Consider the following 14640-nt stretch of genomic DNA (forward strand, 5'->3'; position numbering starts at 1 on the left):
CCTGAATTATATTCACATACTTGAGAAATGCTAGAAAATCCCCTTTTATTTTTTTTTATTTAAGCTTATAATATGACCATATTTAATTATATATTTGCATTTTCCTACAAAATGAATGGATGTTTTCCTTCAGTCTAATACGTTTTCCCGTTATTTAAAAAAACAGTTTAATGTGCGTATTTCCAAAAACAAAACAACTTTTTAAAAACTTTTAAAATACGTATTTTTTATTAATATTTTACGAAATAAAATAAATTAAAAGCTTATTTCAATGACTTTTATTTGAAACACTGGAAATTTTCGTGATATATGTAATCGTAATTATGTTTAATAAAACTCAAACCTTCTGCTAAAAAGTTTTCAAATGAAATTCAAATGTTTTGAATATTGAAAGCATTAACTTTGTGGATCATCTTGATATATTATTTCGAGAAATAAAAATACTTTGTGTTCTGATCCACTCACATTTTTATTTAACCAACTAGTTTCGGCAACAACCTGTTGCCCTCTTCAGGGTTAATTTATTACTTCAAATGATTTGAAATTCAAATGATTTATGTGAAGTACATATATATCGCCCACACCTTTCAACAACGTCATATATCAAAAATCTTCAATTTTCATTTGTGCATGTTTTAGGAATGCCCAAAAAATGTTCCATATCCCAGCAAAAGCGTCATATTTACCCGATATTTTACACTGAATATTTACCCGATAATGTTCCATATCCCAGCAAAAGCGTCATATTTACCCGATATTTTACACTTAATATTTACCCGATAGGGCAGAAAGTGTTGTTTTTGCATTTTGAAGAAAAGGTATCGTTTAATTATTTCTTTTAAATGTACTTAATATTATATAAATTGTGAAAAAAAACTTCAGGTTTTACCTTAAAAGATCTGTTGCATGAAAAAAAGGTCAATAAGTGGCTTGACATTTATTTTTAATACATTTAATTATATTTTTAAACTTTAAAAACGATCTCCTGAAAAATCATGTTTTTTTATATGTGACGTTGTTGAAAGGAGAAAGCGATATGAGGAGATCAGAAGAGACGAAGTCGAATTCGGTAGTCCAAACTTAAAACACAGTAAAGGACTTTTTATTAAACTTTTTGCATTTTTGGACTTAGTAGAATCTACTTAGTCCTAAAATGCAAAAACGTCTTTAAAAACAATGTCCCTTACTGTGTTTTGAGTTTGGACATCCATATTGGTATGGCGTTCTACTCTCTTTCTCTGCCTGTTAGTTTTTAAAAGGGTATTGCGACTCGCAGCCCTTGCAATAATGACGCCCTAACGACTGCACGGCGCGGGGTAGTGTGGGCGCCGTATTAGCTACCTGTTGTGCGCCGGGCCGCATTAGGCAGGAAGACGGATGTGCCCGCATCAGGTGCCAGCCACGCCACATTATTATTTCCTCCTCTCCTCCTGTTCTCCTATGTGTTCGCAACGGATTTGTTTTACATTGTGTTCGCATTTCGGTGGGAGAAAACATTTAATTTTCGCTCATATTGCCGCTTTGCGTACACCAGAGATAATAACGTACATATTACTTTTGACATCTCGGCCAAGATGAAAAAGAATATGGAAGTCTGGGCATTTACGGGGCTGACGATCGTCATAGGCTGGTTTAAGTGATCGCTTTACACACGTGTAACATTCACCAATTCTACCCATTATTGACAATCAAACTCCTGGTAGTTCTATTTATATGAACCAATTTTGAAACATTGTTCTTGAATCACTAGAATTTCACTAGAGACGTCAATTGGTGAGATGTCAAAAATAATATGAAAACTAACTCCTATAACTAACACCAACTACATATACCAATATTGACAACCACACTTATCAAATTCTTGAAAGTTCTACATAATGATGATCCATTTTCTAAACATTGTTCTTGAATCTCTAGAACTTCATAAGAGACATCTATTGGTGAGACGAAAATAAGCTTTTGCCTCCTTGTCTTTGTCCTCCACTGCTGGATATACAGCTTCTTCCGATTCTGATTGCAGATTTGATAGTAATTTCCTTGTTGTTTCAGAGAGGATCAGACGAGCTGCTTTCCCAAAGCGGAGTAACAGTGATGGCGCCTGCGGCCCCCCACCACCCGGACAACAACAACCAGGACTCGGCCACCAAAAAGGTGACTTCCATTCAAGTTTACTATCAAATAATTTATCGTGGTACTTTCCATGTCTAAGCTAGACAAAATCTGGAAAGACCGGGGTGCGAGTAACAACACCAAGATGAAGCTTGTCAGGAGCTTGGTCTACTCCATTTTTATCTATGCTGCTGAAACATGGACCATAAAAGCAACAGAAAGGAGAAAAATTAATGCCTTCGAAATGTGGTGTTGGAGGCGCATGCTCCGAATTCCATGGACAGCTAGACGCACCAATAAGTCCATTCACCAGGAACTACGCTTGGATGGCTTGACTCTGGCCAATATCTGTACGCGACGGATTCTTCCAGGATAGCCTGGAGCAACTAGTTGTGATCGGTAGCCTGGAGGGAAAGAGAGGGAGAGGAAGATCCCCACACGATGGAAATTAAGGCAGCAGCAGGCACCTCAGTCGGGCATTTATGGGGCTGACGGTCGTCAGTGCCGTAAATGCCCAGACTTCCATATTTTTCTTCATCTTTGATGAGATGTCAAAAAATAATATGAAAATAACTCCTGTAATTGGAGACAATCCAGATTGTGTGAACAAGTATTTGGACACAATCAAAATGTTGTAAATTAAGTCTAGTCATTCCAAAGCAGTCGTTCGGTAATTAGAATTGTTGTCTTTGTGCAAACGTACGCCGAGGTAGCCAGCTGTTGCGGGCCGAACCCGTGAGAGATGACTCAAAAGGTTTGTTTGTGCTTCACTGAACTTGAAACGATATCAATCTTGTATCCCTCACACGTGCCGCCGTGACGATACACTGGATAAGGGAAATCCGACATATTTATTCAGCATACATATGCCGACCCCCTAGAGCAGTCTTCCCTCAAAATATCAAGATTTTGATATCCTTCCAACATATCTAACGATAAATAATAAATAAATAAATAATAAATACATGCTTTCATAAAGCTGTCTCATAAGTTTTTAGTTTGCATACAGCTAGTTCTCTTATTAACATTAAACACTTGAATATACCACTTTAATAAGATTTATCTGTATATGCGACTAGTTTCGAAAACTTACAAATGTTTTCATCTGTATGTTTTCGAAACTAGTCGTAAATATAAATCAAACTCACTTAAGTGGTATATTCAAGTGTTTAATTTTAATAAAATAATCAACATGTCATTCCACAAAGTTAATGCCGAATCAATAAATTATACAGCTAGTTCTCGGTTTTCCAATGTTTACCACAATATTTCATTCAAACCCTTATCCGCATCCCAATGATGCATAGGGCACTGCATCATATAAACGCAGTGTTATCTTGATCGTAAACACATGAAAGAAATGTGATCAGCCCTCCGCTTCAGGTCACGTTGATCTGATTTGTTTATTCAGCATATTATTGAGCAACGCGCGTATCATTCGACGCTACACCTAATACTTTGACTGATGAGTTTTAATGAAGATAAATAAAAAATAATGATTAAACCCTTATCCCCACCCCGATGGTGCATAGGGCACTGCTTCATATGAACACAGTGTTATCTTGATCGTTTACACATAAAGGAAAGGTGATCAGCCCCCCGCTTCAGGTACCAGTCCAGGGTTATATTGAATAAATATTGCAGTGAAAAAATCAGTTATATTTATTTGACCTCCCTGGGAATCGAACCCGGGACCTCCAGAACGGTATCCGAGCGTGCTGACCATTACACTACGGAGGCGGACCACAATATACATCAGTTTAAAAGTTATTTTTAGGACTTTAGTTTTACTTTGTAATTTCTACATTTAAAAAAATCTATTGTAACACGTATTTCAATACAAATGATGCAGAAAGCATCGAAATACGTTGGTATCCCAATAGATTTTAAGAAAAAGTGGTATTTACCAAGTAAAACTTAAGTTAATATTATTAAATCATCCTTTTATTTGTCGACTATTTATATTGAATATAAAGGATATGACATTAACATATAGTGTATTTATATGAGTCACGTTGAGATAATATATGTTTTTTAGTTTTTAATTAATGTTTCACTTGTATTAATTGAAAATGGATAGATTTTACCACAAAGTGACCGCCGAATTCATAAATGAAAATACTTTAAAAAATTACTGAGATATAGGTAAACCTATTGAAATATTATTATTAGATTTCATTTATCTGGTTTTTGTACCGTTTCAATATGTCTGATGATATTAAAACACATATCACAATTGATTTTATTAAATAGTAGTTTTTAAATTTACAAGGTAAACTTAAGTTAAAAATGTAAATAATTACTACCACAAAGTGACTGCCTAATCATTTAATTAAAATACTTTAAAATTACAGAGATATAGGAAAACTTATTGAAGATTATTATTTGATTTAATTTATCTGGTTTTTATATCAAATTAATCTGTCCAACGATATTTTTTTCGAACTCTTATGATTGAAATGGTTTCCAGTAATTAGGTAGACAAGATGTCTCGAGATTTCTTTAATCTCATACGATCTCCTTTTCTTCAAAATGCGCCATTACTTTTCCCCGATATTCTTTGAAATATTCCGTTCAAGTCGGTACTCATACCCGTACAATACCTTTTCCTTCCAACCTATGACAGGGCTGGATATCCATTCGAAATCGGCGGTACTTGTGTGCTCGTGATGGGTCAAGCGTTTCTAAAAGCTTTTATGATTATTCATACGGGGATGCTGTCTTACGTCAGGGAGACTCGACAACGGGGATAGGTACATCTCAAACGTAGGGCTTTTCGAGAGTTTTCCGTTGTTTATTTTTGTATTTTATGATTTTTCCCTTCGGGGTCCTGCCTTTATTATGTGGGTATACCGAGCACTCTCTCCTTTTAATAATCCTGTTTGATGTTTCGGGATAAATGAGCGTGTTTAAATATCATTATATTTGTCAGTTGTCGGAAATGTAGGCCCTGCGGTACACAGATATACAATGGAACCTCTTATAACGAACATTATTCGTTCCAGCATCTTACTTGTTAAACAAAACACTCGTCCAGCGACATTTTTTCCCATAGAAATCATTGTAAAACACGATAATGCGTTCCATGGCAAAAAAATACTAATTTTTTTACATATTTCCAAAGCGTTAATTAAAAAAATAACTTACTAATGTTTAAAGAGTGTAACAACTTGGAAAACAATTTTCGATTTGAAAAAAAGACGTTGGTAAAAATGTGAATTTATGACAAATAGTTTATCCTTTTTAACTAGAAAACTGTCTAAAGGCATTTATTTTTGTCGACGCTTCAACATTAGTCGAAAATGTGTCACATTATTATCGTTTAATAAATTTGGAGCATGAATAGCCACCCCTTATTAGGGTGTTGCTTCTTAATGTACGATACAACAGTTTCCCATACTTTCAGCATTTCTCTTGTGTTAGAAGATTGTTGCTCTACTAAGTCCTCCTCCTTCATTAAAAAGCTCTCCTCCATATTTTTTTTGCTGTGAAACAGGATGCAACTCTACAAGCTATTCGGTGGTCAGCTCGTGGCTGTGCTCTTTCACAAGCTCTTTAATATCGTTGTTATCTACATCGAATCCCAGCGAGGAAGTCTCGACTCACATGTGAATGTCATGAAGAAAGGACTTGCCTGTAACTTGTAACTCGTTATGCGAGATAAATACTCGTTAATGGAGTAACTATTTCCTATTTTCTCGTTATGAGAGGTGCTCGTTATGTTAATTACTCGTTATGTGAATTACTCGTTATAAGAGGTGCTCTTTATGTGAATTGCTCGTTATGAAAGGTTTCACTCTACTTTAGCAGATCGCTTTGACGTCACTCTTGTCTTCATACAGAGGGTGAGCGGAGCTCTACTTGTTTATGTTCTCCGGATACCTGGCAGCCGCTATCTGCGGGATACAAACTGTGGAAAGCGGACATTTCCACTTCGCTAGTCCAAACTTGAGATTGGAGACATAACGACTGTCAATACTACCCTTAACAAGATGTCGCATTCACTCTGCCGGCTTTAAAATAATCATTTCAATCGCTCGGGTCTTTGAGTATATTTTTCGAATGAAAACACCTAGAACCTGTTTCACTTTTCTACAATATTTGAAGCGTAATGTGTACAACTACCTTTTTTATTTCATTTAAAAACACCTCGTTGCAATATTCTTAGTGTTTTTAACTGGCCAAAACATTGCATTTACTGTGAAAATTTACTTAATTAAGTAATTTTCACAGTAGATGCTAAGTTTTGAAAAAAAATATACAATTATAATTTTTTTTTAATAATTTATAACTAGTAATACAATATTATTTACATCAAAAGCATTTACTTTGTGGTTATTCATTTTTACTTTTATATTTTTGTACAAAAATGTGCGTAATATTTCGAGATTTTAATGTCTACCGCTTTCGAGACGTACCCGTCACTTCTTAAGGATAATCACTATAACAGTATGCAAATAATATACCCGTCACCACCATAGTATTCACACACTTAATCAAAAAATGTTGATCACATGCGATTTTAGTCGACCCGAGGACCAACATGCGCTATGGTTTGCGGAACAACCTTGTTCTGTGGTATAATAATATAAGTGTTGGGTATTTAAAATACCAAATATAACTTTGTTTAAAAGCACCCTATTGTATATAACAGATTGGCTTTATTTTTTGACATCTTATCAAAGATGAAGAAGAATATGGAAGTCTGGGCATTTACAGGGCTGACGACCGTCATAGGCTGGTTTCAGTAATCACTTTACACACGTGTAACATTCACCAATTCTACCCATTATTGACAATCAAACTCCTGGTAGTTCTATTTATATGAACCAATTTTGAAACATTGTTCTTGAATCACTAGAACTTCACTAGAGACATCTATTGGTGAGATGTCAAAAAATAATATGAAAACTAACTCCTATAATTGGAAATAATCATGTGTGAACCAGTATTTGGACACACTCACACCGCAAACTCAGCTTTCTATCGCACATGAACGAAATAACCAACAAAATTTAATGTTTTTTTGGGATTTATACACTATTGTTATATGAGTGATTGATATATTTTAATTAGTTATCAAACTTCTACTAACAATGTTTATTTGAGAAGAAATAGAAGTAAAACTAAATTTACATTTCTTTTAGAACTTTTCATACATATATATATATATATATATATATATATATATATATATATATATATATATATATATATATATATATATATATATATATATATATATATATATATATATATATATATATATATATATATATATATATATATATATATATATATATATACATATATATATATATATATATATATATATACATATATATATATATATATATATATATATATATATATATATATATATATATATATATATATATACAGTGGGTGGCCAAATTATTAGGGACACTTGTACTTTTTTGTAATTTTCAAGTTTAAATGAATTTTTTGGTCAAATTAATTAGTTATAATTATTTTTTCTTATGTATTTTTGTTGCTGGTATCATAATTATTGTTTTGAAGATGTATCAATACTGTGAAATATCAAAAAAGTAAGTTTTTTTTCATTTGGATGTTGATTAGTGAAAAATGATATTGGTGTGAGCTCAGTTAATATTTTTTAAAACATTTTTGTGTAAGTTTTTTGAGTTCAAAACCATAAAAACGTAAGTGTTGTTTAATAATTTATTAGTTTTGCTAATTCAATAAGTTAATTTCAACTAATTTTTAAATAAAATTCAATTTAGATTGAACTGAACCATAATATTCTCAATTTAAGTATGGGCAAGTCTTCAAACATATCTCCGAGAAAATGTAGGGAAGTTATAACCTTACTACTTCGTTCCACATATTTCTAGAGATAAAAAGCAGAACTTACAGATGTTTCGAAGTCAGGAGTTCATCGGATATAAAGAAAAATTGATAAAAACCTGCGTCTAGAATCAGCCCGCGTCGGAAAAAAAGGCAGAAAAAGCATCACAACTCCGCGTGGTGCCCATAAAATCAGGGACATCTATTTCCAAAATCGTAAAAAGTCTGTTGATTGTCTAATTGTTGTTGATTTCTGTTGATAAACGATGAAGGAATCAACGTATCCTTAAGGACAGTTCAGAGACGGTTAGTTGAAATAAATCTAATGGGTCGACGTCCAACTAAAAAACTACGCCTGACTGAGGCATGAAGAAAAAACGACTCCTATGGGCCAAAGAACACCAGAATGTAACTGTTTCGGACTGGATTTGAATATTTATGGCTTGTATTAGTATAATAAATTAAGAAGATAAAAAATATATGTATTTTTGCAATTATGGTAATACATTACAGGTCTGCTTCTTGGACAAGTCAACATTTAAAATTTTGGTGGGAAAAACTTCATTTTTCCAACGTGGCCCAGGAGAAAAATTCAACCCAGACTGCCTTGTGGAGATAGTTAAAAACACCCTGTTAGCATAATGTTGTGGTACGTTATCTCATTTAAGGGTATGGGATGCCTCTTTATCATGGAAGGGACCATGAGGCAAGACCAGTACCAGCGAGTACTGAAAAGTCGACTCCAGCCGAGGCTCAAGAATGGTTCCCTGGCGATGAAGAGTGTGTGTTAATGCATGACTCGGTATTGTGTCATAAAGCCAGGAGTGTTATCACATTCTTGGCTGAAAAAAACATCTGTGTTTTGCCTTACCCGGGGAATTAGCTGGATATGAACCCCATTGAAAACCTTTGGGAACTAACGAAACGTGAGATTGCTAAAGAAGTCATCACCACCAAGCGGTAAATGATAGAAACTCTTATCAGAGTATAGCATAATAACCCTGATCTCTGGCACAATGCAAAAATCTGCATTAAAAAGTATGCCCTGACGTTTGGAGGTTGTAATCGCAGCAAAGGGTGTTATTACTAAAAATTAAGATTTTTCCGAAATTGTTGAATAATCACTTTTTATGATAAAAATAAATTGGTATTATTAAATCTATGATAACATAGTTTCTTAATTCTAAATAAAGCACCCCAATCAATAAAAAAATATTAAAAAACCCAAATTATTTGCTCATTAAATTCATTTAATAATGAAAATTACAGGAAATTCGAAGTGTCCCTAATAATATGGCCACCCACTGTATATATATATATATATATATATATATATATATATATATATATATATATATATATATATATATATATATATATATATATATATATATATATATATATATATATATATATATATATATATATATATATATATATATATATATATATATATATATATATATATATATATATATATATATATATATATATATAAATAATATATATATATATATATATATATATATATATATAAATAATATATATATATATATATATATATATATATATATATATATATATATATATATATATATATATATATATATATATATATATATATATATATATATATATATATATATATATATATATATATATATATATATATATATATATATATATTTGACATCGCAACATTGATAAGTAATATATTAATTAAAAAAGGATACGGAGGTCTGGATATTAACGACCGTCATAGGCTGGCTTACTTTACACACTTATGTACTTTAAGTGATTACTTTACACACGTATAGCATTCACCAACAATTGACAACCACACTAGTTAAATTCTTGGAATCTATATATACATGATCAAAACATCGTACAATAGAATTTTTCGAACTAGTTGAATCGCTAGAATTTTCACTAGAGACATCTATTGGTGAGATGAAGAAGCCTTTTTATTGAGCAGAAACTCTTTTTTATTGGCTTTTTTCGAATGCTCTTATTGCGATAATCTTTCCTTTTTGGGTAGGTGACTGCTGCCATTTCCTCCCCTCAAATTCTCGAGCCTTAGATCCGGAAGTATATTAATACTTTAGCGGTGAACGCTGGAGATTAACTCTCTGATTAGCTTCCGTCGCCGCCATTCTCCATCGAAAACTTTTATTAAGTCCAACACTTTCCGATCTTGCTTGCTTCTTGATTATTATCAATATTATATCTCATGGCAATTACTCACCAGAAACAATATGCGGCCAATTTACAACACTTTGAATCAATAAAACTTGATTTTTCAGGAGATCGTTTTGAAAGTTTAAAAATATAATACAATGTGTTAAAAATAAATATCAAGCCACTTATTGAGCTTTTTACCGTGTAACAGATCTTTTTAAGTAAAACCTGAAGGGTTTTTCTCCATTTGAAAAATATTTAATATATTTAATAAATTAATAGTACAATACCTTGTCTTCAAAATGCAAAAATAACACATTCTGCCCTTTAGCGGGTAAATATTTAGTTTAAAATATGCCTATTTTACTGGGATATAGTACATTTTCTGGGCATTCCGAAAACATGCACAACTGAAAATTGTCGATTTTTGATTAATGACGTTCTTGACAGGAGTGAGCTATATATATATTTTTTTTTATAATTAAACACTTAAGGAGTTTTATTTCATTATACACGACTAGTTTAGAAAACTAGTTTAGACTAGTTTAGATGTTTTTATCTACAGGTGAAAAGTAAAACTCCACAAAATTAATGCCGAATCCACAAGTGTAAAATCACTAATATTTATTTTCACCCCCATGGAAATCGAACCTGGGACCTACAGTACGGTAGCTTAATACTCAAACCTTTACATCCCAAAGACGGACAAGCCTGCATGGGATTTATTTATATATATATATATATATATATACATATATATATATATATATATATATATATATATATATATATATATATATATATATATATATATATATATATATATATATATATATATATATATATATATATATATATATATATATATATATATATATATATATATATATATATATATATATATATATATATATATATATATATATATATATATATATATATATTTATATATATATATATATGATAGTATTTTAAAGGAAGAGGTACAGCAGAAAACGGTTCAATAAGAATGGTAGAATTTAAATAAAAATAGAGCTGCATATTAGGGGAATGTTGTTGGAACCTGGGTAAGGATAATGGACTATATATATATATATATATATATATATATATATATATATATATATATATATATATATATATATATATATATATATATATATATATATATATATATATATATATATATATATATATATATATATATATATATATATATATATATATATATATATATATATATATATATATATATATATATATATATATATATATATATATATATATATATATATATATATATATATATATATGATAGTATTTTAAAGGAAGAGGTACAGCAGAAAACGGTTCAATAAGAATGGTAGAATTTAAATAAAAATAGAGCTGCATATTAGGGGAATGTTGTTGGAACCTGGGTAAGGATAATGGACTATTCTTGGAAGTCCTTTGATGTGGTTCAGTTATTGTGCGGCTTTCAGGAAAGCTCGTCGCGTTACACAAGAATGACTATAGCGGCCGGACAATGCAACAGCAACGATGGCAAAAGCTTTCATTCGATTTTCAACGATATTCCAGGCGGAATGTACGTAACCGCAAACGGAAATGCTAGGGGATTACATGTTTATCAGTTTTATTTATTTCATCAATAAAAATTAAACTAATTGAAAATATTGTATTGGAAATTCTTCATTATAAAGCTATGAGAATAGTGCTTAAGAAAAATAAATATAAGATTGGAGAAAATGAGAGAAGAACTCAACAGTCTCTTTTTCTAGATAACCTAGAATAAAGAGACTGTTATAAATAATATGACTTGAATTGAATTTTTATGCCATGAATTGCCTTAATATTATAAATTAGAATAATAAATAAATATACTCGATTAGTTAAAAATAAATACTACCATAAATATGTTACTATAAATAATTATTAAATAAGACTTATAAGACGAATAATCATTTTATAGAAAAAAGAGTCTCACAATTGTTTAATGTATAAAAGTTTAAGAATGTATGATGAGATATCTGAACGTATGAAGAATGAAAAGAGTCAGGGAAAATTGGAAGACATATCGCTCACTCCTTTCAAGAACGTCATAAATCAAAATACTTGATTTTTCAGGAGAACGTTTTTAAAGTTAAAAAATATAATACAATGTATTAAAAATAAATATCAAGCCACTTACTGAACTTTTTACTGTGCAACAGAACTTTTTAGTTAAAACCTGAAGGTTTTTTCTCCATTTGAAAAATATTTAGTAAATTTTAAAAAATTATTATACAATACCCTTTCTTCAAAATGCAAAAACAATACTTTCTGCCCTGTAGCGGGTAAATATTAAGTTAAAAATATGTTGCTTTTGCTGGGATATAGGACATTTTGTGGGCATTCCGAAAACATGCACAACTGAAAATTGACGATTTTTGATTTATGACGTTCTTGAAAGGAGTGAGCGATATATGTATATTGTTAGAAGATTTAATGATGTAAATTAAGTTTTGGTAAGTTTGTATTAAATGTAATATAAGCACACTTTAAAAAAAATCATCACATAACTACAATATACTCTAAATTACAATAATGAGTGAAACATGGAGTTGGCAAAAGAAAGATGAAAGTAAACTGAATGCAGTCGAAATGCGATCTCTCAGAAGAATGTTTAACAAAACGATGTATGATAGATGTGCGAATAGTGAAATAAGGAAGGAATGCAAAGCTGAGATGAGCACTATCGATAAAATTAAGAAAGGTGTGTTGAGATGGTTTGGACATGTAGAACGAATGAGTGAGGAAAGAACGGTAAAACAAATTTATGAGGCGAATGTAAGTGGAAAAAAGAGCAGAGGAAGACCGAGAAAAACATGGCACGATCAGGTATGCCAAATACTTGAAAGTGGTCAGGTTAGGAGTCGTAACAATCGGCGGGTATGGATGAGGAGATGCATGAACGTGGAAGAGGCGAAGAATGTTTGCAAAGACAGAGTGGTGTGGCGTTCTATTCTCTCTGCCTACCCCTGCGGGGAAACGGCGTGATGGTTAGTTAGTTAGTTTTAGAAAAAACAACAAAAAAAATCCTTTATTATATGTGACCTTTTTTCATCTTGCTGGTATATTATTGCTTACACATGTATATTTATTTAGAAATTTTTGAAACAAAATATATTATTTATTCAACATCTATTTTTTTCTATAGGATAATTGAAAGTCGTGCGTAGTATTTAAGTAAATTTTAATAAATACGTCTAAATATTCATTTAATAGAATATATTTGTGGAAACATTAATCTTCTTTAAATTCCACGAATTCGATAAATATTTCAATAGCTTAAATCCTACCAATCCCACTTGAAAGGGAGAAAAAACATTTTAATTTGGTAAATTTTAGTTATTTTCGAATTGTTTGTACGCAGAGTAAATAGTAAATACGTTCGCAGAACTTGTCTTCTTTGTCTACAAAGTCTCTTGCTTTTTAAAATGGTTGTTTTATTTTCTTTATCATATAATTAAAACTACAAAAAATAAATACAAAAAGCCCAGATAAACTGCCAATGAAGCAGTTGGTTAAAATAATCGTCCAATCAAAGTATAAACCATGAAAACAAAAAAATATATAAAATCATTTGTAAAATTATTCAATATATATATATATATATATATATATATATATATATATATATATATATATATATATATATATATATATATATATACATATATATATATATATATATATATATATATATATATATATATATACATATTTATATATATATATATATAAATATATATGTATATATATATATACATATATATATATATATATATATATATATATATATATATATATATATATATATATATATATATATATATATATATGTATATATATATTTATATATATATATATATATATGTATATATATATATATATATATATATATATATATATATATATATATATATATATATATATATATATATATATATATATAAATATATATGTATATATATATGTACATACATATATATATATATATATATATATATATATATATATATATATATATATATATATATATATATATATATATATATATATATATATATATATATATATATGTACATATATATATATGTAAAATCATACTATATATATAACGAAGTGATATTTTGCTTTCAAGTATGAAATAATAAACTGAAATATGTTGCTCTGTGATCAAAGATTTTTATAATATTAGTTTTAAGTTATATCTCGTATCATAGTTTTGGTATTAAACAATTATGTAACCAAAACTCACCTGTAATCAAAGAAACGATAATTAAAGTTAATTCTTTAACATATAATTATATTATTATAGCATTTAAATTAATCTTCCATACTATTTTCTTCTCCGAAATCCATATTGTTTTCTCATCTGATGTCTTGCTCTATCGACAATTGCGAGATCTGCCTTACCGACAGTCACCAAACTAAATTAAATATATTTTATTAACATATAAAATCACATTATACATCATATAT

General features: G+C 29.8%; 1 protein-coding gene across 3 annotated transcripts in view; it reads left to right on the forward strand.

Annotated features, from left to right (window-relative positions):
* Positions 1-2037: 2037 nt before the first annotated feature.
* Positions 2038-14640, forward strand: part of LOC148300760 (polypyrimidine tract-binding protein 3-like) — a 105649-nt gene continuing 93046 nt past the window's right edge. For 2 of the 3 annotated variants that reach the window (XM_088274316.1, XM_088274317.1), the window contains exon 1: positions 2054-2151. In XM_088274316.1, the coding sequence (XP_088130442.1) occupies positions 2092-2151 (60 nt within the window). In that variant the 5' untranslated portion in view covers positions 2054-2091. Of the gene's footprint in view, positions 2152-14640 lie in introns of all 3 variants that reach the window. The other variant, XM_088274318.1, reaches the window with a different exon arrangement.

This window comes from Brachycentrus maculatus, unplaced genomic scaffold (genome assembly GCF_059751285.1).
Source record: "Brachycentrus maculatus isolate JH-2025_06_01 unplaced genomic scaffold, ASM5975128v1 h1tg000657l, whole genome shotgun sequence".
Lineage (NCBI taxonomy): Eukaryota > Metazoa > Arthropoda > Insecta > Trichoptera > Brachycentridae > Brachycentrus > Brachycentrus maculatus.